We start from the raw sequence: 24898 nt of genomic DNA on the forward strand, positions 1-24898 counted from the left end.
GCATACCTTGCTCATGTTCATTATTAACTTCATCCTAACAGGGTCCTATCACAGCCCAGTTCAGGTTAAAGAGCATAATTAGTAAATTCATACATTTTTTCTTCCTCATTTTTCCCCAACCTGTAGCATGTTTTGTGGGGCCCCCACACAGTCAAGGATGATTAATGGGGGCCCCCTGCAGCCACGGGTATAGCAAGTGGAGAAAATGTCCAACAGCAAGATTTAACTAAGCCCACCGGCATGATGTCAGTGGTAAATATTTAATAGAATTCTGATGCCTGTTACTTGACAAAACACTTACTACAACCAGAAGTATCTTTGAATTTTAAAGGAGGTATAAATAAGAGTTAACCCAACTAAAACCAATGAAAAATAGTCAACCAGACTGTAAACTAAAAAATAAAAATAGATGACAATTTTCGAAACCAATCGTATAAACCAGAGTCCAGTTTATTGCACAATTAACAAAGTGCTAAAACAACTAAGCGCTATCGCCTGTAAAACATATAGGCTTCCTCAGAGTTGCCGTATAATAAATACACTGTGTTTAAATACAATCAATTAAAATGACCCCAACCAATCACAACAAAGATATAGTCATTGTTAAAGCTGAATCCATGCATGTTACTAACAAATTAAAATCTCCACGCTTAGTGAGTATTACTTAAAATACCTTCACTTTGTATCCTTAAAAATCTGTTTTCTGGTGATATTTTAAGGAATCAACTCTTGTCTTAACTCTAAAAATGGTTGTATAGAAATAAAATCATTCAAGCCAGGAGCTACAGTAGAATTTAAACGTAACTGCCAGTTTGATTCTTTTGCTTCAAGAAGGGTGTTGCCATCCCCGCCCCTTTCATTATAGACCACCTTATTATTTACAAAAAAATACATTTCTTAAAATGAAAACACTTAGTAGTGTGTAGATACAGAGCATTGTGGACATCCCTGTTTTTAATAGCCCTCACATGCTCTTGTATCCTCTCCTTTAATCTTAGAGTAGTTTTGCCTACATAAAACCTGGGGTAGGAGAGACAGGTGGCAACATATACAACCATGGAGGAATTATAATTGCATCTCCCTGGACATTTTAATGTGAAGCTAATGTTTGTCACAGATACATAGGGCCTATTATTAATATATTTGCAAGAGCTACAAGCACCACACTTGGTCATAATGGATTTATAGATCCCTAATTCTTTGTAGTGCTTTGTTTCTAACATATTTTTAATATTTCTACCTCTACTGAACACCACGGTAGGTTTTATCCCTAGCCTCTGAAGTGTCTTCTTTAAGGCAAAATTCCCAACATTTGTTAATTACATCCACCACTTTAAAAGATAATTCATTGAAACGAACTACCATAACTTGATTCATATTTCTCTCTTTTGTTAGGATTTCTAGTTCTCATTCATTTGTTAGAATGGGAGCAAAGGAATTTGTTCTTTTTTGTTTCACTTCTTTCCTAATTTTTAATAACAATTTGAGGGGGTACCCCCTTTCAATGAATAAACCTATCAGGTTAAACATTTCTTTTTCAAACTTATCATCTGCACTGGTCAATCTAGAAATCCTGACCATCTGACCTTTTATTACACTCTTCCTCTGATGCTTAGGATGGTTACTATCAAAGTGTAACAGAGTGTTGGAAAAGGTAGGTTTTGTATACACCAAGCTCTCAAGAGCCCCTTCAGTGTATGACAAATGAATGTCCAAGAAATCAATTTCCTCAGCTTTCCAGCAACTAGTAAACTTTAGAGAGTTAGTTGTTCCATTCAAGTATTGGACAAAATCATAAGCGTCCTCCTCTGTTCCTTTCCACAAAATGAGGATGTCATCCAAATATCTATTGTAAGAGGCAATTTTCCCACTAAATTCCGAATTCAAAACATTCTTAGTTTCCCAATTAAGCAAGGCTAAGTTGGCATATGTGGGAGCACATTTTGACAACTGCCAAGAGACTGTTGGTATGGAAATTAACAACAGCCAACAAACCGGAAGGGACTTTACAGTGTGGTTCAGCGTTCCAGAATTTGAACTTGGAGATGGAAGATCGGCGAACGTTACTAGACCCACGCTGAAGCAGTAAATAATGGATTTTGACAAACTTTGTACCAGATATCGTTCCATTCAGTTGGACAAGGCTTTTTCACAAAAGTCCCTTTTCTTAAAGCAAGTACCGAAGGGTTTACGGTTGTGGAAATTACCGATGGGAATTGAGAATGGCTCAACGGCGTATCGTGAACTGATAGCCTTACTTTAATAATGACCATATCTTTGTTGTGATTGGTTGGGGTCATTTTGATTGATTGTATTTAAACACAGTGTATTTATTCTAAGACAGCTCTGAGGAAGCCTATATGTTTTACAGGCGAAAGCACTTAGTTGTTTTAGCACTTTGTTAACTGTGCAGTAAACGGGACTCTGGTTTATCCGATTGGTTTAGAAAATTGTCATCAATATTTATAAATAATAGTTATCCACGTGGTTTAATAAGTGTACAAGAATGCTATACAAGCTTTTGTCGGTTTGACAGACATGTAACAAAAATATCAGGATAAGATAACTTGCTGTGTTTGGGGGGCCCCCAGGGAACAGGGGTCCCCCTGCGACTGCAGGGTTCGTTGGTGCCTAAAGCCGGCTATGCTGGATTTCATATAAAAGTATTAATCCTGTCTGCAGCCCCAATGGTTTGATTTGTCTCGGCTTTCAGATGAGCAACCTTACTGTTGTTAGAGTCTCATGTCTGACAGCCCTAGTGAAATCTGTCAGAATTAGATGAAGGATATAATGCAACGATCCCATACCATTTATATTGGATCACCAGAACAAGTAGGTTCTTTGCCAGTAAAGTAAAATCTATTATGCCCCTTCACTTCTGATATGAAAAATTTATAAACAAAAACTGTTTTAAGTGGGGAAATGCATGCGTTATAAACTTTTAAGCCCCCAAAATAGTCATCAGCATGGAAAGCAGGCAGCCCATTCATTTTGCCATCTTTAGTACACTAGCAGAGACCTCAACCTCAACTGAAAATGACAGTGATTTTCAAGTAGAAAGTAAAGTTCTCTGTGATGTTTTATTCACGTGGTTATCCAATGGAAGTTATAAACTCGTCTCTTGATAAAGTTGAGAAACTAAGGCACAATGAAATTAGATTTGACAAAACAGTAAGAAATTGCAATGATTTCAGAGTTTCCATGGAAGTTAGTAATAGTGTAGATAGTTTCACTATTAAGAATGTTATAAGGAATAATTGGAAAATTTTACAAAGTTCTAGTGAATTGAAAGATAAAATAGGTGATCAACCAAATTTTATTAATAAGGGAGGTAAGAGTTTTAAGAATTATTTTCAAAGTAAACTCAGTACCCCTAACCTTACTTTAAGTATTAAGTTAGGTATGTTTAAATGTCTTAACTGTAGATTTTGTGATTATTTGTTTACTGGTATACAACAAGTGAATGTCAATGGATGTTCTTCGTGTTTCACTGTTGCAGTCATTACATTTGGGTAATCCTGCTGGCAGGTTGTCCTCAGTCGGCCTGAATTCCAAAGTCTTGGGTCCTGCGTCAGTTGCTGTCGCCCCTTCCCTGACATCAGGTCGTCAGGGATTTAAAAGATGCAGCCGACGCCATTTTCTTCAGTCTTTCTTGCCGCGAGGTGCCCGAAGCAGAAGCAGTTCGCAAGTGCCGGTCGGCCGACTCCTGAGATTTCCGTGCTAGAGTTTCAGATCGGAAGTCTTCATTAAAAGCTAAGTACCTCGTTGGGGAAACTTCTTTCTTACTCCAGACCGATGTCAGAAAAAGTTAATAATTGTATTTCTTGTGGGAAGCAAATACCTCATAAGGACTTTCATTCTTATGGTATTCCACAACATTTCTGGTTGTCGGTTTTGTGCCAGATTTAACCAATGCACTATTAAGCGTCGGTACGATTTTGCACTAAGCTATTTTGGGCGCAGATTTAATTATACAATGTCGTCGGATAGCCATCCGACTACCGGAGTTCACAAAAAGCGCAAAGAAAAAGACAGGCAACCGAGGTCCAAAACCGACAAAGCTTCTCCTAAGCCAGTCACCAGTTCGCCGGTTCTCAGTGAGGTGCTTTCGCAGCCTCTGACGCCCACTACTTTAGAGTCGCAGGCCGCTACCAACACCCACATGGAGTCGGTCAGGCTGCTTGAAACTCAAGGTATTGGAGCCTCGGATCCTATTCCCTTAGATGGGTCCAGAACCGCTGAGCAGGCATCTGCTTCTGAGGGTGTATTCAGACCTAAACAATTATACATTAAACCGACTTCAGCTTCAAAGGCAAAGACTAAAGCACCTTTAAAAGCAAAGAAACAAGTTCACCAGCCACATGGACAGGCCTCCATGCCCAAAAAACAGATGCTCAAAATTGCCGAAGACTTAATTACCTTGATCAGGGGTTCCCATCCCCCCTTCTGATAAGAGGCCTAGGCAAGAGACAGACTAGAAATCTTCAGATCAGGTTTCCATTTCCTCTGATTCTTCTTCTGATCAGGAATGTTCTCTTCCCCCTTATTAGGATTCTGATGCTGAAGAATCTATTCTTTCAGCTTCTCCTCCTGAGGACTATTCCTTTGGGGAAACCTTGCATACCATGAGGGAGCATTTCCACTGGGAGAGCCAAGATTTTTCAGAGTCTAAGAAGAGGCTCATGAACTTCTTCTACTGCCTCAACACAGGCCTCTAGCTATTCCACCTGTGTTAGATATTGTAGATGATGTGTTTTCAGAGTCTAGTCTGACCCCTGACTCCTTACCTCCAGCTCTTGTTAAGCCTGACAGATACTACAGGGTTCCTGACTCTCATAAATTCCTTTTCACAAACCCTGCTGCAGGCCCATAAACTATTTCTCAAGGTCCCAAAGGGGTTAAGGCTTCCACTACAAAAAACCTTACCCCCTCTGACAGAGATTCTAGGGCATTGGATAGATGGGGAAAAAAAGATTTACACATCTGCTACCTTGGCTATAAGGGCTTTAAACTGCCAATTTCATATGCTCAAATATCAGCACTATGTCGTGACACTGCTTAAACAGAAAATGTTGGTAAATTCTGAATGTGCAGATAACAAAGAAATGCAGGATTTATTGCATGCAGCTGAACAAGTTGGAAAGCATACTTTGCAATGTGGTTTTGATTCTCTGGAGGCCTCCTGCAGGGCCGCTGTTACGGGTTCTGTAATTAGGAGTAATGCTTGGTTAAAGGAACAAAATCTGCCTGATCATGTCAAAGCTAAATTATTAGACGCACCATTGCAGCATGATACCTTGTTTGGTGTTAAGGCAGAAGAGGTGTTAAAGAAAATGGAGGACAAAGCTAAATCCATGCAAACGGTCAAAGATTTTTTACAAGTACTGCCACCTAGGTTTAGCAGACACTGGCCTACAAAGAATTGGTCCTTTCCAGTGTCAGACAGACCTCAAAGGGGCAGATCCAGGCGCCCTAGAGGCAGATCCCCGCCACAAGGTTCGTACAGGTCTAAGCAATGGGGAGCTTCTACCTCCAAAAGTGGAGAAGACAAATCACAACCATACAGGAAGCAGTCCCAATGACTTCCCTTGCCAGCACCAAGCACTCATCTACTGGCAGCACCCTTAGGGGGGAAAATTAGCACTTTTTTCTCAAAATTGGCACATTATAACCCAGGACAAATGGGCTCTAAACATAGTGTCACAAGGCTACAAGTTTCACTTTCATACCCTGCCAAGGGCACACAGTTGGCCAGACCTGCCAAAAAATCAATGGGCTGAGGCTCAAAAACAAGTCTCATCCCTCATGGACATAGGGGCTATTCCACAAGTGCCACAGCAAGAGCAGGGACAAGAATTTTACTCAAGACTGTTCTTGGTACCCATAAAGGACAAAACATGGAGACCAATACTGGAAGTATCAATTCTAAACACTTTCCTGGATATACCAAAATTCAAGATGTTGACCTTATAGCAGCTTCTGCCCATGCTGGGCAGAAAGGCTTGGCTGGTCACTTTAGACATAAAAGAGGCATACCTGCATGTATGTCCCAATCAGACAATCATGCAGAAGATACCTCAGATTCAAGGCTGGTTCAAAGCATTACCAATTCTCTGCACTGCCCTTTGGCTTATCTACTGCGCCCAGGGTCTTCACAAAGTGCCTGGCACCAGTAATTGCTTTCTGCAGAAGAGGAATACAAATATATCTTTACTTGGACGACTGCCTCATTCAGGCAGTGAACAAGGACATCCTACTACAGCATCTAGCGTTTGTGAAAAGACTTTTACCATGGCTAGGGTACATAGTCAATGAAAAGAAATCAAAACTAGTACCCTCTCAAGAGATAATATTCCTGGGTGCAAGCTTAAATACAACTGCCCAGATGGCTTATCTCACGCCAGACAAACAAAGGCAACTGACTACCTATTTCAAGGAAATGGCAACAAAGGTCCAGTTATCTGCAAGAAAAATTCTGCAGGCTTTGGGCTTCATGGCATCCTGCATCCTACTAATTCCATATGCAAGATTGCATATGAGGAAACTTCAATGGTACCTAAAAAGTGTCTGGACACAACATTGCCACAGCCTGGAAACAATGATTACTCTCATTCCCTGCCTGCAACAGGAGTTTTGATGGTGGGCAAAGGCTTGTCACCAAACCAAGGGACAGCTATTCTCACTTCCCCCAGCCAGGCAGAACCTAACAACGGATGCATCAGATTATGCCTGGGGGGCCCACATGGCAGGAAGAGGCATTCAGGGCACCTGGTCCTCAAATCAAATGCATCTACATATCAATCAAAAAGAGATGCTAGCTGTTCAAAATGCCCTGACAGCCTTCAAGGACCTAATTCATACGGGACAACTACTGATAAAGACAGACAACACCATTGTCATGTGGTACATAAACAAGCAGGGGGGCACGCATTCTTACCCCCTTTGCAGACTAGCCATGACTTTATGGGACACAGCATTGACTTACCAAGTTCATCTGCAGGCACAATTCCTGCCAGGAAAGGACAATCCTCTGGCAGATGAACTAAGCAGAAACCTCATGGATCCCCACGAGTGGCACCTGGATCCACAAGTCTTCAGCATGATAACAAAGAAATGGGGACGGCCCGGACATAGATCTGTTTGCCTCCCCCTCACAACTATCAACTAAAAAGATTCTGCACAAGGACTTATCACAGACAAGCATGGAAAGTGGACGCCTTATCTTTCAACTGGAAAAACCTATCAGTATATGCCTTTCCTCCACTGCCTCTCCTCCCCAAGGTACTCCTAAAGGTGAGACAGGAAAAAACAAAAATTATTCTGATTGCCCCAGACTGGCCCCGCCAGTACTGGTATCCGATCTTAAGGAACTTGTCTTAATGCCCAGCCTGGACCTTACCTCAAATACCTCACCTACTGTCCCAACAAAACAATCAGATTCTGCACAGCCAACTCGAGACTCTAAACCTGGCAGCATGGTGGATAATATAGCCATACAAAGCACACCTCTCAGTAAAGCTGTGATGGATGTAATTTTGGAAGCCAGAAGGCCTAGTACTAGAAAACCCTATGCTCGAAAATGGAAGAGATTTTGTGCTTGGAACCAAGCTCAAGGAACTGACACATCTGTACCAAATATTCCTGAGATTTTGCACTACTTAACTGAGATGCTGGACAAAGGCCTATCTTTTTCATCAATTAAAATTCATGCCTCTGCCATTTCGGCTCATTACAATACAGAGCCACAACTCTTTTCTCATCCTTTATTAAGGCAGTACCTCAGAGGAGCTAAAAATTTAAGGCCTCCAAGAAGACCGCCAATGCCTGCATGGGACCTCAATTATGTATTGGAAAAACTCACCCTACCTCCTTTTGAGCCAGCTGCTACTGCGGATATAAAGTTCTTATCTTTGAAAACAGATCTGCTCCTAGTAGTAACTTCTGCAAGACGAGTGTCAGAGCTACAGGCTCTCATGGCTGTGGAACCTTTTATCATTTTTTTAAGCAGACAAGATCTCTCTGAGGACAAACCCTACATTTATGCCTAAGGTGGTGTCCAGTGTAGCCCTTAACCAAGCCATTCATTTGCCAACTTTTTATCCAAATCCACAGAACAAGGGGGAGAAAATTCTGCATTCTTTGGATGTATACAGACAACTTAGATTCTATTTGGACAAAACTAAAGTTTTCAGAAAGCCAGAACAATTATTAGTGGCATATGCTGCAGGATCACAAGAAAAGGCTGTCTCCAAGCGGACTATTTCAAAGTGGATAGGTCACTGCATTCATTTCTGCTACTCTCAGCATGGCAAGCCAGTGCCTAAGGGCATTAGGCCACATTCAGCCAGAGCGGCAGCCACTTCGGCAGCCTTTCTCAGGGGAGTACCAACCAAAGACATTTTAGAGGCTGCTACTTGGAGTTCAGTGCACACCTTTACAAAGCATTACAATCTGCCACTTTACTCTAAATCCAGAGCAGGCTTTGCCACTGCAGTTCTGCAGGGCCTCATAAGCCGCTCCTAATATTGTTTAGCTCCAGCCCCCCAACCATAGCTTTGGGACAATACCCAAATGTAATGACTGCAACAGTGAAACACGAAGAACATAGTATAGTTGTGTACACTTACCATAAATGCAAATGTTCGAGTGTATTCACTGTTGCAATCCAGGTTACCCACCCGCCATCCCCCTTATTTCTGCTGGAACTTATCTTTACTTCTCTGATCTATGCAACCTATGTGGTGTATTTGCTTGTAGATGAAGGTAAAGTTTAATGTTAAGTTGTCTATCTCGCCTTCGTTTCTTGCTTGTTGGGATCGGAACCAATCCTCTGCTCCGACTCAGCCATCTTCTATAGCTTGAGAGCTGTTTACTGGCTCGAGGCTACCCCTTATCCCATGATGCCTAGCGCTAGCTACCCAAATCTCATTTGCCGCTTCAGCTGCGAGGTTCGTTGTTACTGGTTCAGGCTCGTATAAGTTTTACTGTACTACTTTTTCTATCAGATTAGGGTTCTTTTTGATGGTTATAAATTTTTTAACATAATTGTTAATTACCTTGTTGTATTAGTGTAATTGTAGTTTTCCCTTAGAACTCGTTTAAGTTAGACAGTCCTTCCCCTCCCCCCTTTCCTATCCCTCTTGTAGGTAGCATTTAGCTTAAGCTTTTCTTCTCTTTACTTCCTAGGTAGCCGTTTAAGTTAGAGGTTTCCTAGGTTTAAAAAAAAAAACTTCTTAACTGTAGTTATTTTGTGTTTTGGTTAGTGTCTGTTAGTTTTTTGCTGTTCGGCCCTTTGGCCAGTAACTACTCAGAGTAAGGTAGTATTTCTCTACTTGGACATGTCTAAAGAATCCAAGGTGTCTGTATTCAAGAAGTGTGACTCATGTTGTCAGAAAATGTCTCTGACAGATGGGCACACTTCTTGCATCTATTGCTTAGGCACAGTGCATCTGCAGGACTCTTGTTCTGTATGCCATGCACTCAGCCCAGGGGTTCAGCAGGAGTGCAAAAATAAGCTTATTTTGAGGGGTCTTCTTAAGCCCCAGGATTCACCGGCCAAGACTCAGCCAGTGAAATCTCCTAAACCGACCAAATCGTCGGCTCCCAGCTCGGAGCAGTCATTGGGCCCAAGCCTTACCTACCACCTCGGTTCCGGCTGGAACCGAGGAGACTGCCTCCCCGTCTGCTCCACCAGTACCTTCGGAGACATCGCGGACCCACAAGAGACCGAGGTTCCCTTCTCTAGAGTCTATACATTTGGCTCCTCGGTCTCCCCTGTTGCAGGGGAGACCACAGTCACAGATCCTCCCACTCTTCTCGGTCCTCTAGACTCTCGGATCATGACGTGGAGAGAGTGGTCAGTAGGTTGTTGAAGTCGCAGGCACTGGCCAAAATTTTATCCAGCCCTCCTCAACAGGTGTCGGCTCCTCCCACTTCCATCAATGTTCCTCCTCCGACTCCATTGAACTCGCAGCCGGAGTTTGTTGGGGCTCGAATCGTGGAACCGTCGGCACAGATAACGATTTCCCCTTCGGTTCCGTCATTGGCTCTGATCCCTTCGATGGTGCCTTCCATAGAGGGATCTGGGCGTCAAGACTCCCTCGTCGTCTCCAAGGGGGCGAGTGGCATCGGACCCTTGTCCAACCCCGTTCTCCCTCTCGGAGCGTCAGCGCAGGTGAGCTTGGCTTCTACATTGGCCACGGAGCCGTCCCGTTCGGTGCGGAGGAGGATTCCGGTTTCCTCGGAACCGGAGCCTTCTCTGCACAGTGGCAGGGATGCCTTCGATGTCATGAGGAGTGACCCCACTGGCTCCATCCCCTATAGTGCCTGCGTCAACCTCTGCCCCTCCTCCAGACCCCAAGCGTGTGGAACTGGCACTCCAGAGCACCCCATTGGGTGTCTCTTCTTCTTCCAAGGCCTCCCCTGATCATTCGGAGGAGGCCCCTCGGAAGAGGAAGTGCAAGAGGAAACACATGACTCACCTGAGTCTGTCACTTCAGATACGGATTTGGATGAATCGGAATGGTCCCCAAGATGCCCCTCTAAAGATGTCTCCTTTTTGGACATCCTAGAGATGCTTAAGCAGAGGGGGATCTGAAAAGCCCTAGCCCCTACCGAGAACGAATCTGTATTCCTGGATGCTTTCGGTTCCCGACCTTACACCTCCTGGGTGTCTCCGCCCTTCAATCCACTAATGTCAGTGGTGGCTCGAAAGGCTTGGTCAGCCCCGGATACAGTGGAACCAACACCGAGGAGACCTGGCAAATTTATCACTGCTCCCACTGACAAACCGTTCCTTACGAAGGGTGTTCCCGTAGATGCCATGGTAGTAGCAGGGGCCACTAAAAAGGAGTTAGCAGAAACTTCTTCTAGGACCATGGATAGATACGGGAAGCGTATGTTTGCTTCAGCGTCATTTTCCATGAGGTTGCTGAATTACTTATGCCATTTTACCAGGCTTCAGAGGGATCTCCTGAAAGAGCTTGGAGATACCCTCCAGGATCCATCAGCTGAAGGGGCTCAAGCTAAGGTTGCTTCTCAGCTGGCGACCCTTAATTCGGTAGTTAACAACTCCATGAGGCTCATTTCCTATGCAGCCAATGGTGTGAGTAGAGCCGCAGGTACAGGCTTGGCCCTCAGGAGACATGCATGGATGCGGCTATGTAATTTTGCAGAAGCTTTTATAGCGTCATTCACCAACATTCCCTTTGACAGTTCATTTCTCTTTGGACCACAGGTGAAAGACACTCTCACTAGGTGTGAACAGGAAGGCAAGACTCTCTCTGCCGTGGGAGTCCATTTTTCCACTCCTTCCAGACCATATCCCAAAGGTCAGAAGAGTGGTAAAATGTGGTTCCAGAAATCCCAGGGAGCCTCGCCTGATACACGTAGTGATTTTTCCTCCAGGGGCAGAGGAGGAAACAATAACAGACGCCGCCCTCGGGGCAGAGGGGGTCCGCAGAACCAGAGCAGCAGAGAATCCTTCTCTGACAAGCCCTTCCAGCATCCCTGAAGGGTTGCCCGGCTGCCCGCCTCTGAAACCAGTCGGGGGAAGACTTTCACTGTTCCCAAAAGCCTGGCAAAACCTAACGCGAGACAAATGGGTGCACTCAATCATATCTGGAGGCTATATAATTCCCTTCATCCAACCTCCCTTACCGTCAAACAAATCCCTTACAGATGTTCCACCCAATCTGAGGGCCCAAGCAGTCATAGAAATTTCAAGACTGCTAGAAAAAAAAGAGTAATCCAGGAAGTCCTGGCAGACCAACTTGAATCCGGAACTTACTCAAGGTTCTTTTTGGTACCAAAAAAGACAGGGGACTGGAGACCAATATTGGATCTCAGCAGACTAAACAAGTCTGTTCAAAGAACAAGGTTTCGGATGGTCACGCTGCAGTCCATTCTACCCTTTTTGGGTCAGGGCAATTGAATGTGCTCAATAGATCTTCAGGATGCGTACTATCACATCAAAATGAACAGACACTCCAGGAGATTCCTTCACTTCCAGCTGGGAGCCAGTCATTATCAGTTCAGGGCTGTGCCCTTTGGTCTCACCGCAGCCCCCAGGGTGTTCACCAAATGCATGGCAATAGTCATGGCTCACCTGAGGCGTCAAGGATTCCAGGCGTTTCCTTATCTAGACGACTGGCTCATTACTGCTACTACCAGGCATCAACTCATTCAAGCCAGGGACTATACAGTCACAATTTGTGCCCAGCTAGATATTACTATAAATTTTGAAAAATCTGCCTTGTTGCCCTGTCAATCTGTTACCTATATAGGAGCAGATTTAGAAACAAGAAGTATGTCCACAACGCTATCGCCAGACAGGGTGGCCACGATTCGGCAGCAAGTTCATATCCTCATGCAATGCAAAAGGGTACAAGTCAGGTTGGTACTTCAAACTCTGGGTTTTATGGCAGCGGCAATCCTTCTGATATCTCTGGCCCGTTTTCACATGAGAATCCTTCAATGGCTTCTCTTCACACAGTGGTTCTTTTAACAGCTCCCCATGTCTCATATGATCATGATTACAGAAACATGCAAAAGACACCTTTCCTGGTGGATGGTCTCCCCACTAGTGTCTCAGGGCAGACCATTCATCCAGCCCCCTCCGGTTGCCACAGTGACCACGGATGCCTCACTGATAGGGTGGGGGGGACATTATCAGGGCAGGACAGTCCAAGGAACTTGGCAGCCTCACGAGTACCATCTGCACATAAATGTCTTGGAAATGAGAGCCATGCTCCTAGCATTGCAAGCACTTCAGGACTCCCTCCCTTCCGGGTCCATTGCAGTTCAAACGGACAACATGTCAGTAGTGTGGTACATCAACAAGCAGGGCGGAACCAGGTCCTACCCCCTATGTCAAGAAGCACTCAGACTCGCAGTAGGTGATTTCCTCCCAACGATTTCAGATTGCGACGCACATCCCTGGGAAGTCCAACGTCATAGAGGACAGGCTCAGCAGAGCTATTCTCATGCCTCACGAGTGGTCTCTGAATCAGTTAGTTGCGGATCTGATCTTCCGCAAATGGGGACAGCCTTGCTGCGATCTGTTTGCCACCCACTTCAACAGCAAATGCAGCAACTACTACTCCCTTTTACTGCTTCCCAGTCACTCTCTCAGAGATGCTCTAATCCACGATTGGCCTCAGGGATTTCTTTATGCCTTCCCACCATTCCCTCTTATACCCAAACTCATACAGATAGCTATATCATTGGGTTGCAAAATGATCCTCATTGCTCCTTACTGGCCTCGACAGATTTGTTTTCCGTTCTGCACCATTACCTCCCCAAGCAGCCCTGGACTCTGGATCCTATTCCAGACCTGCTGATTCATCGATCAGGAGAGCTGCATCGATCCCTCCAAACACTCCAGCTCACAGCTTGGTTGATCCAATTCCAACCCTAGCCAGGTTTCCCAGCATTTCCCCGGCTGTGCGTGAGATTATTGTCTCCTCTCACAAATCTGCTACTAGGAAGACGTATGCTAGCAAATGGAAACGTTTCTCTTGTTTGGGCAGAGGTTAGGAACATAGACCCTTTTTCAGCTTCAGTTCACAAAATCTTGGAGTTCCTGACAGAGCTTTTTCATTCTGGGTCCGCTTCTGCCACAATCAGGTTTCAACTAGCGGCCATTTCTAACTTTCATGTTGGGTTTTCTAATATAAACATTATGTCTCATAAGCTGTGTAAAGCTTTTCTCAGAGGGACTAGTCTCCTTAGGCCCCCCCAGTGAGAGATCCCCATCCTCCTTGGTACTAACCTCCTTGATTATGCCCCCTTTTGAACTGGCATCATCCTGCTCCAGTTTCTATCTTGGAAAACTCTTTCTGGTAGCTATTACCTCAGCCAGACGTGTCTTGGAACTCCAAGCACTGAGTGTTCGTCCTCCGTACTTAGTTTTTCATAAGGACAGGGTTGTTCTGAGAACTAATCCCTCCTTCCTTCCCAAAGTCTGCTCAGAAAATAATCTAAACCAATCCATAGACCTTCCAGCGTTTTTCCCTAATTACACCAACAAGGCAGAATGCAAATTACACCTTTTGGATGTTCATAGACAATTGCGTTTTTACCTGCATAGAACGAAGGATATCAACTTTTCCTTTCCTACGCTAGGGGCAAACAGGGTCTCCCAGTCTCCAAAGTGACCCTGTCCAGGTGGTTGTCTCAAATTATTACCTTCATCTATCAACTAAAACAAAGAATTGTCTACCAAACCAAAAGGTCATTCTACTAGGGCTTTGGCCACCTCTGTAGCCTTCCAGTCTAGGTTGCCCATGGACTATATCTGTGCCGCTGCCACATGGACAAATCCTCATACCTTTATTTCTCATTACAAGTTAGACATGGTCTCCAGGAATAGAGCTAACTTTGGTTGCACTGTTCTGAAGAGTCTGTTCCAATGAACCACCCAGGATTGTAAGTGCTAGGGACACTGTCCCAACAAACAAGAAATGAAGGCGAGATAGACAATTTAACATAAAGAAGTTATGTACCTAACATAAAGAAGTTATGTACCTACCATAACGTTCCATGTTAGTTGTCTTCATCTCGCCTTCTTTCTTGCATCCCCCCCTCCATCCCCCTGTCTATTGGACCGAGAGGAGTTCAGGTTTCACTGGCTGAGTGTTCTATGGTTTGTTTCCTCTACTGACTTAGAGAGTATGACAGGTATGCGCAGCCTGTTAGTTTGGACAGGTTGATTCTTTGGCTATGTCTGGGGTTAGCTATTACAAACGAGATCTGGGTAGCTAGCGCTAGGCATCATGGGATAATGGGTAGCCTCGAGCCAGTAAACAGCTCTCGAGGTATAGAAGATGGCCGAGTCGGAGCTGAGGATCGGCTCCGATCCCAACAAGCAAGAAAGAAGGCGAGATGAAGACAACTAACATGGAACGTTATGGTAGGTACATACCTTCTTTTTTTTGGTGCATATATATATATATATATATATATATATATATATATATATATATATATATATGTATGTCTGTATATGTATATATATATATATATATATATATATATATATATATATATATATATATACCTAGCCTACACTTTTGGGGGCACCTGGTGACGTCAGGGAAGGGGTGACAGCAACCGACGCAGGACCCAAGATTTTGGAATTCAGGCCGACTGAGGGCAACCTGCCAGCAGGATTACCCAAATGTAATGACTGCAACAGTGAATACATTCGAACATCTACATTTATGGTAAGTGTACACAACTGTACTTTTTATCTATAAATTTAGGAATTATTATACATGTAAAAGCAAATTTGTTGTTTATTTAGTAATGTGTCAATCATGCCCTTCTTTTTATGTAGGGCGGGCCAGTAAACAGTTATATAAACGTATGTATGAACACAAACATGCTGTGGAAATAGGAAATGTAAAAAATGCCATTGCTAAACACTATAAAACTAGTAATTGTTTAGTGCATTTTAAGTTTTTGGTATTAGAAGCAGTACCTAACTATGACAAATTATTTGATGCTGAAGATGAGCTTAACTGGCGGGAATATATGTGGCAAGTTAGGTTAAATGCTTGTTTCCCACCAGGGCTCAATAACAAATATGATTTTGTAGCCTATTTAAAAAGAAAAGGCTTACAGCATGGAAGGGGTTAATGTAATTAAAAAATGCTCTTTACATGTAATTGCTGCATTTGTATTTTAAATTTTGGTTGGTTTGTAGCATTATTCAGTCTGAGGAAGTCATTTTTGATGACGAAAGCGCTTACTGTGTAATGTGGTTCTGATTAAACGCTGTTTTGGGTGATTCATTACGCTCTTTTAGTTTGTTTGTCTTTTCCGTCTAAAAACGTTGCTATATTTTTTTGGTTTGGACATTTTATATATGGTTTCACTTTTGCCTGTAATTTTTTAAAGTAGATATACATTTAGGTTTGTAGTACCTGAGATAATTGGCAACTTTTACATTTTTGTCAGGAGAATCTTTGTCCAAATTGCCTGTGAAGTTTTAGTATTATATTTTATTTGTCTGCATTTGTCACATGTGCAGTGACTATCACAAGCTCATTTTCATGTGGACTGCATTGATTTTCTTTGTCAGGGATGTTAATTCAGTAATGTTAATTCGAGTCTAACTTAGTATTTTAAGCACGTCTGCTTGTCTTACTGTTCATGTCTGCCACAGCCCCAGCTCTTTTCAGAGATCACATGATTTTTTTTTTACTATGTTTCTCCCCTTGCCTTGCAGATCAGCAAGCTTCCACCTTACAGTCTTAAGCTTATTTGTTCCCTTGTGGTGGGGTATCCCATGATTCCCTAGAGTGACAATATTTGGAGGGCTTGTCATTTAGGCAGACATCAGGAAGTTTGTGTTGTTGCCAGCAGTCACTGTTTTCTTACAAACATATGTTTTAGAGTAGATTTAAAAAAACACAATACTCTGGTATAAGCATGTTAGTAGTACTGTTTCTCCTGCTTATTCGCACAAGGACTTTCCAACAACTTAAAGGCCAGGACTGTATCATGAAGAGTCGGACTTTTTTTGCATATTTATATTGTTGTTCAAACTCAGCAGTATACTCTGCCATTTTCATAGTACAGTTTCTAGAAGTGCCATAAAGTAGTGTCTACATCTCATTGTCTTGTTCTTTCTTTTTCCTTAAGTAAACTTTATCACATGTTTTAATTAGTTGTTTTCCTCTGTTTTGGTTCAAATCCTCTACAAATATTCCAGAGTTGTGTCCCTAAATCAGCCAGAAAATAAAAGGGTGACTGTTGGAATATGCTTTTTTTCTCCAAATCAGTAACCAATCTTGAGATTTATAACTCGTTTATCCAACTTTGATATATTCTCCTTTCATCTAAAGCAGGAGGCACTTTTCTAAGTACAGTCTATGCTACCACTGGTTAGACACAATAGCAAAAAATATGCAGCTCAAGAACACTTTTGATGAGAGAAGCTTTACTTTAAGATCTCTGTAAACTCTTGACTGTAAGCTCTGGAAAGTATTCTATACTGAATACAGTCTATAGTAAATATATGTTCCCTTTCACTCAGTCTCCACTCTTTACATTCCACAGAACCATTATCATTGAGTCAAAAGGGAGATGAAAGATTCAGGACAGATGCACAAAAATATACAGTAGAACAGTTTGGAAAAATAAATAATAAGGACATTTAAATGTCTGGAAACTAGCTTTCCTTTATTGAGGGAAGAATGTAATCTTTTCTTTGCTTAAATCCAGCCCATTCCTGGAGATCAGGGATGCTGAGGCAGGCAGACTTTGTTTGTCAGGGAGACACTGACAAAGAATGTCTGCACTTGGGTGTGAGCATCTCTATGGGTCGCTGCTTCCTGAATTGATAGGCTCATATGTTATATATCTGAGGTGAGAAAAGAGTTAAGTTAAATCTAAAAATATCTCTGTATCCTACAGTATAGCTGCGCCTAGATTTGCATTCCTTGGGAGAACTGATGCACTTGCCCTATGTTACTTCCTTTGACACAACTAGCTGTGACACAGTAGTGAGTGCTGTTGTGCCTCTGATTCTGTTATGGTCTTCAGATGCTGCCTTGGAAGAAGTTGCATGTTCTCTGTATATCTGCATTATTTTTCTTCATACACTCCACTTTCCTCCCATATGTTAAATACTTGCAGCTTAGATTAGCTACCCTAACAAATAGTTTCTAATTTGTAATGCAGAAAGTGTAACAGATCTCCCTTGCAAAGAAGCTTTTAGCTCAGTGTGACACACCTGATTAAAAGAGTATAATTAATGACTAACTGTGCAGGCTATTGGTAAGGAACAAATGTCTGGTGGAATGGTAACGACTGTGAGTTAGAAGAGAAAGTGTGTTTAAAAAAGTCCCAGTAGGTCTACTGGCTCAAAATTGTATTTGGTAGGGAGGAAGCAGATGGAAGAAATGATAGCTACAGAAAGCAGAGTAATTGTTAAGGGGGAGGAGGAGACTCATTTTTAGCCAACAGTTTGCTCCAGATAAGAAATCTTATTTGAAAAAGTGCTACTTTTTGATTTACAGAGAGTTTCTCCTGATACAAGGATGCCGGTAAAGTTCGTTGATGATGAGGAACTTGCATATGTGATACAACGGTACCGGGAGATTCATGACTTCATGCACACCCTCCTTGGCATGCCTACTAACATGCTCGGTAAGTCACATTGACTCTTAGTTCATATACTTGTTCACTCAGTTTCATTCTGTCCCCAAGTTAAATTTACTGAACTAGTACAAGTAAAATGGCATGTTGATGTGGTGTTTAGCTGTGGCACACACATGTACATTAATATAGCTATGTAGTAGTTGCAGTAGAATACACTTAGGATGAGTCTGTTATCTTGGTGTCATAAGTGCTGTGTGGTGCAGAATTTGATAGACTACCAAGTATACCTGTATAATAAAACACAGAATCTTGATTCAGAAAGACTTGAGATAAAGCATCAGAAATAGATAAAACTTGCTAAAGTGCAAGCAAGAAACCTTGCAAGGTAAAATTCTGTGAAAAGTTAATCCTCTTTTTAAATGGGTCTTTACCCCAGCATCCCCAGCATAGGGGCTGTATACCCACAACCCTGATCTCTAAGTATGCTACCTCATCTGAGGTTGCACAAACTCAGAAATAAATAAATGAAAAAAAAAAATCTTCTCCTTATCTTTCAGTCACCTAGCTCTGGAGAAGGTATTAAAAATTGCATTGGTAACAATCCAACAGATGAGACACTGAAGCATTGAGCATAAAAGACGAGTTGTATGACGCATTGAATCAATAAAACATTTTGCAGCAAAACATAGTGTTTCCTCAGTTGTACTGGGCTTGGATGTACAGTTGAGAAAATGTGGTGTTTCTAGATAGGCTTATTATTCTATTTTCAACTGTATGAAAAAGTATTGACCAGTTCAAAATGTATGGGCATTACTGTCTAAAGGTGATGCTGAATTTCCATTGAAAGAACTGTAGGTTAGATCTGGGCAAGTATGCAAACCTTATGAGATCTGCCACCACTGAGAGTGCTTTGGTATTCTTGCAGTATGACAAAAACACAGCTCAACACTTTTATCCTTGATTTTTTTTAAGTAAAAGGGGTTAGCCTTGATTTTAAAATTGTTGATAACCTTGACTTTCTTACACAACAAAACAGCCCTAATTTACTGATTTTGCATCCTCAAATTTGAGTATTAATGGAGGCTTCTGTCTATTACTTCCCATAACCAACTATAATTACCTTCATGAGCCATACAAATGTACAGTCAATAAATCAGGACAGTTTTACTGTGACTCCTTCATCCTGTTGTGGTTTGACCTGTGAGCAGCAGTCATAATTGTTCCTAGGAAGGAGGAATGATGGCAGGCTATTGAGAGACTAAGAGGAGGAACACCATTGTCCTCTTTCAGCAGTCAATACAGGAGGTGTACACTTTGTTTAAGTTTATCTACTGTTGATAGACAAGCTGGACCACTGGGACCCTTTATGCAATCCTAACGTTTTTTGTTACAGAAGAAATGTAAATAGAAATCAGAATGAGCAAGCAAATTGCAATACTTAAAGATGCGTCACAAAATTCCAAGGTAAAATAATGTAAGTGATTACAGAGAAAGGAAAAATGTTGTAATAGCTTTTTAACTAAAAAAACTGACATTGCAACCTATGGCTTAAACGATATTTTTCAGATTAGCTTCATGAACATTGGTTTGCAACTGGGTCTGGAAGCATACATCAAATTTCTTTTATAGTATAGTCCTTACAGGCTTAAAGTTAAATAGTTATTCTTTTTTAATATTGTCAGGAATGGAGTTCTATCACTGTGGTTCTAGGACTGAAAAAGCTCTAAAAACACAGTGAAGTGATTGAAATGGGAATTTGAATTTGTTTTCAGATTGATTGATGTGCTTGACTCTTCTAGAAGATGTTTTAGCTTAAACCAATGCTGATCACTTCACAGCAAGTTAAGTTTTAGTATTTTGAGAAGAAGGTTAACATACATGTAGGTAAGCCCTAGTGAGCTAGTAGACAGTTTGTGTCTGCCTTTTTTAATTTATCCAAGTCTTTTGGGTTTCTAATACCATGATGGGAATGGACCCCATTCCTAAGTCAAAGTACGAATAGAGTTCATGAAATTAATATTGTTTCCGTCTTTGATGATAGCCAGAAGAGCTCTTCGCAGCACCCGCAATGTGCTCAGTAATGACTCCTGCAATTTGTACAGAGTTAGATTTATTTGTTAAATATCTAAGTTGTTGATGTTGTTGTGTCTTTCGGCTTTTCCCTATTAGGGGTCGCCACAGCGGAACTCCGGTCCGCTAGTGATTGGCAGTAGATTTTTACGTGCCGAGATGCCGGCCCTGACGCACAACCTTCAACGAAGGTACGCCCATTCACGCATGTCTCAACACAGAAGATGCTCTAGCTGAGAATCGAACAGGACGTCTTACTGTGAGGCGACAACGCTACCGCAGCACCACCACCGCAGTATGTAAATTCTTTTTTATAAGACCTGTTACTCCTACTACTACTGGAACTGTCTGGGTATCCTTTCTACACATTGCCCTAGTTTCTGCCTGCAAATCCTGGTATTTCATGACTTTGTGTTTCTCTGTATGTAAGACACTGTAGTCATTGGGTGTAGCAATTTCAGTGTTCAGTGCTACTTTAGTTTTCTTTTCGTGGACTACTATATCTGGTTTTATCACATCTGTTTTTTGAACTGTTGGTAATGGATGATCCCATTTGATATTAACTTCATAATTTCCTATGATACTTTGTGGCTCATGTTTCCAGTGTTTTTCAGCTATCTCAGTATTATAATTCAGCTTTACAAAACTTATATTTGTCTGTTTCTCCCACATGTTCAGTAGACTTTGTAAACCAACGTGTATGTAGTCCACTGTCTTGAGCCACCAGTATTAACCTTTTGTCTTTTGATTTAAATTCACTTGTCCTTAACCATTCTTGCATTCGATACTGATCAACATGAGGTTGTGCCAAGAGTTTTCTATAGTTGCAACTGTATTTATGCATTTTCCACATTTCTTGCCTTCTCATCTGATCCTTCACCTTGTATTCTTTCTTTTTGAATTCAACTACCCCACCATTAACTGTGAAAACTACTTGTGTACCAACTCCTTAGCTCAACGCTTTCTGGAATTCATAAACTCCAATGCCCTGGATCAACTTATCCACACCCCCATCAGGGGCAACAATATCCTAGACCTAGTCATTACCAACATGAGTGATCGGTGTTCCACACCTGAAGTCAACTCCTTGTTGGTTCGATCCAACCATAAGCTAATCACCCTTGATATCCACATCCCACCCCCCATTAAATAAACCATGGTAAAAAATTTCTCCAGAGCCAACTTCATGCTTCTTAAGACAGAAGTGGTGAACTTCATGACACCCATGCAGATGGACAATACAGTTACGACTGCTGAATCCTGCACAAATGCACTCTATAAGCACTTACACGAGTGCATGGATCATGCTGTCCCAAACAGAACCAAGATGCTATCCTCCAAAAAAAGAAAGCCAATCTGGTGGTCCCCTGCCATAAACAAACAGTACAAGAGAAGGAAGAAACTGTTGCAAAAAAGAGTAAAATCCCATGAGTGGAGGAGCTTCCAGGTCAGCCTCAGTAAGAAGCTGAGATCCCTTATAAAGATCCTCCAAAGCTAGCTACGAAAACAAAATCGCCACTAATTCAATGGACAACCACAAAGCATTCTATAGCTATGTCAAGAATCTCAGATGGCAACACCGAGATCTGCTCTGAGTTACAGCACAACGGCATGAAAATTGCAGAACCAGCTGATATTGCCAACATCCTGGCAAATCGGTTCACTGCTAACTTTACTCCCCCTCACCCCCTAAAAGGCCCATATCTATACAGGAAGAATGCAGAGTCCCTGTAATCACAACTACGCAGGTAAAAGCTGCACTCTCTAAAGCCAAAAACACAGCATCCATGGGACTGGACAACATTGCAGGCCGCATTTTACATGAACTTCAGAACGAACTGGCTCCCCATTTAAGCACCATGTTCAGTAATAGCCTCGCCTCAGGCTTTGTGCCCACTGAATGGCACACAGCAACAGTTATCCCACTCCACAAAGAGGGAGCCACCACTGATCCCGGGAACTATTGACCTATTAGCCAGACGAGCCTGGTCTGCAAGGCCATGGAACATATCATCATGGAACTCATTAACAAAGACATTGGTAACCTCCAAACTCTGGATCCCACCCAGTTCGGGTTTGTGAAAGGCAGATCATGCCTCCTGAACCTGATCGACTTCTTTGAGGCAGTTACCAAAGCTGTAGATGAGGGTAAGGTGGTTCACATAGCCTATCTTGACCTCGCCAAGGCTTTCGACACCATCCCCCATTCTGGAATTATAGCTAAACTCACTAAACTAGGTATAAATCCTTACATCACAAGATGGGTTGCCAACTGGCTCACTGACAGAACCCACATTGTAAAAGTTGCAGACTCCAAATCTGACCTCAAAGCAGGAACAAGTGGAGTACCACAGGGTTCTGTCCTGGGACCTCTCCTGTTTGGTATCTACTTTTCTGAAGTACAGGCTAACACAGAAGGCCTTTGGCTAACGAAGTTCGCAGATGACTGCAAACTAGGCGCCATAGTCAAGTCCCCAAATGATGTCGACATCCTACTGAAGGGCCTCGCTGAGACAGATGCCTGGTGTCAGAGCCATGGCCTCAAGCTCAATGCCAAAAAGTGCAGTGTCATCCCCTTTGGTAAAAACTCTGTACCCATGAACTACCACATAGGCAGCAATCTACTTAACACTGAATGTGTGATAAATAGACCTTGGGACCCAGGTGGACAGTAGTCTCTCCTTTAATAGTCACATCGCCACAGTAGTCAGGAAGTCCTTCTACATGGCACACCTCATCATAAAAGGGTTCTCATCCAGGAAAAAAAGAGGTCATAGTTCCTCTCTACTCATCATTCATTAGACCCATTATAGAGTACAATGCCCCTTTTGGAATGTACCTCACAAGACATCTGCAGCAGCTGGAAAGGCCACAGAAGTACCTCACAAAGAGGATTACTGGCCTCAAACAAATGCCCTACATTGATCGTCTCAAAAAACTCCAGCTTTACTCTGTAGCATATCGCCTACTCCGAGGTGATCTCTGCCTAACATATACAGCTATGTCAAAACCAGAGCTATTGGACATGATACACCTAAAGAAATCCCAATCCCTCCGAGCTACACGCTCTAGGGACCTAAACCTTGTCACCACAATAAACAGGACATGCTGGAGGGATAGATTCCTGTCCCAGAGACTTCCCATATGCTGTAACAGGCTACCCATATATGTCAAGCAAAGTTCTTCATTAGCACTCTTCAAGAAAAATCTTGATGAGTGGATGGGAAATAGGAAATACACCCCGGGGATCACTTCTGTGTCTCTGCTTAACAGTGGCACAGGAAAATAACTTTCTTGGGTGGCGTAAGCCAGGGAACCTTGTTGGCTAGGCTTACGTAGGCCCTTGGGCCGATAGCCCAGTACCTACCTATGAACCTTTTATTTTTTGGCGTGTTCATTTGCTGCCTGATTTTTATCTTCTTCTGGTTTGATTTCTTTTCCCACTTGACGCAGATATGCTTCTGCTAAACTAAGCAGGGAAGTTATCTTAGACTTATTCTCCTCATGTTTCAAAACGTTCACTATGTTTGAGACTTGTGGGGTCAGTAGATATGTATGCAGTCTCACAATTGCAGATCTATACATGTTCAATTTCGAGGAGGCCCATACCTCCTTCAGAATGGAGAATATGTAATCTTGCAATGCACTCTTTTTTTTTTATAAATCATTTGATGAGCATGAAACATCCTCCTTGTTTTCCTGTCTAACCTATCCAGCACCTTTTGGGGCCAGTCAGTCACTCCAAAACTGTAAGTTAGGACAGGAGGATCAAACTGGTTTATAGCTTGGACTTTGTTCCTAGATGTCGGTACTGTTATCAGTATTAATTTTAGCCTTCTAAAATGTTCCTTACTGAGTTTTACTCGTATTTGTTCGTGTTTTATTGTTGATCCTTCATCAATTTTCAAATATTTGTACACTCCCTTTTGCTTAAGTTCTTTTATATCACATTCCTGTCCCAAACTGAGGTTTTCTTTGTGCTGCAGCTTTCCTGCTTTAAAGGCTGCTTTAGCATATTTATCAAGACAAAATGACATTCATCATCAGAAAAAGTTTTGACCACTTGCATTTATGTTTTCAGTTCCTCGTCTAATGAACTAGACAGTTTTAAATCATCTACAAAAAAAGATGGGAAGTCTTTACACTTTACCACTTGAGCATTGGTGGCAGAGAGTCACTCCGGAAAATTCCCCTTTGAATTTTTATCCTGGAATAATAATTTGTCCTGTACCACGGCTTAATTGCAGAGTGGTTTTCCACTATTTCATGGTCACTGTAATGTAAGTGATCAGTGTAGGGTACATCTTATACATTTTTAAGCATTCTTTTATCCATGTTGTGATGCACGTGGCCTGGCCCAGCAAGCAAGGGGCCTCAATCCTCACCACTAACACCAGTGAGGGGTGTCCATATAGGGAAAGGATAATAAATACACACACACTAAGCTACAATTTTACTTAAGAGCACAGAGATCACAGTCAGTCTTGGGCTGGTTTCTCCCTTTCTCTCCAGGTCCCCAATCAGACTCCCCACTGGCACAGCTATAGGGTCCAGATCTCAGCCTAGTGGGCAAGCTAAAACCTCCAGCACCCTCTCTATCCAACCAGTGCTTCGTGTCCCTGCCCAAGTAGCTGACACACGCACACTTTGAGATAAGAGTTCTATACAACCACACATACACTCCTGGGGAAGGCTGGCACAGGTTTTCCAGCTGTGCCCA

The 24898-nt window shown here is 42.4% G+C and overlaps 1 protein-coding gene across 1 annotated transcript in view; it reads left to right on the forward strand.

The window, feature by feature from the left end:
- COQ4 (coenzyme Q4) overlaps positions 1-24898 on the forward strand; it is a 390712-nt gene that overhangs the window by 192698 nt on the left and 173116 nt on the right. Inside the window, exon 5 of the mRNA XM_044058249.1 lies at positions 18027-18156. Coding sequence (XP_043914184.1) covers positions 18027-18156 — 130 coding nt within the window. The remainder of the gene's footprint in view (positions 1-18026; positions 18157-24898) is intronic.

Source organism: Protopterus annectens, chromosome 16.part0 (assembly GCF_019279795.1).
Source record: "Protopterus annectens isolate FY-2018-M chromosome 16.part0, PAN1.0, whole genome shotgun sequence".
In the NCBI taxonomy this organism is placed as follows: Eukaryota; Metazoa; Chordata; order Ceratodontiformes; family Protopteridae; genus Protopterus; species Protopterus annectens.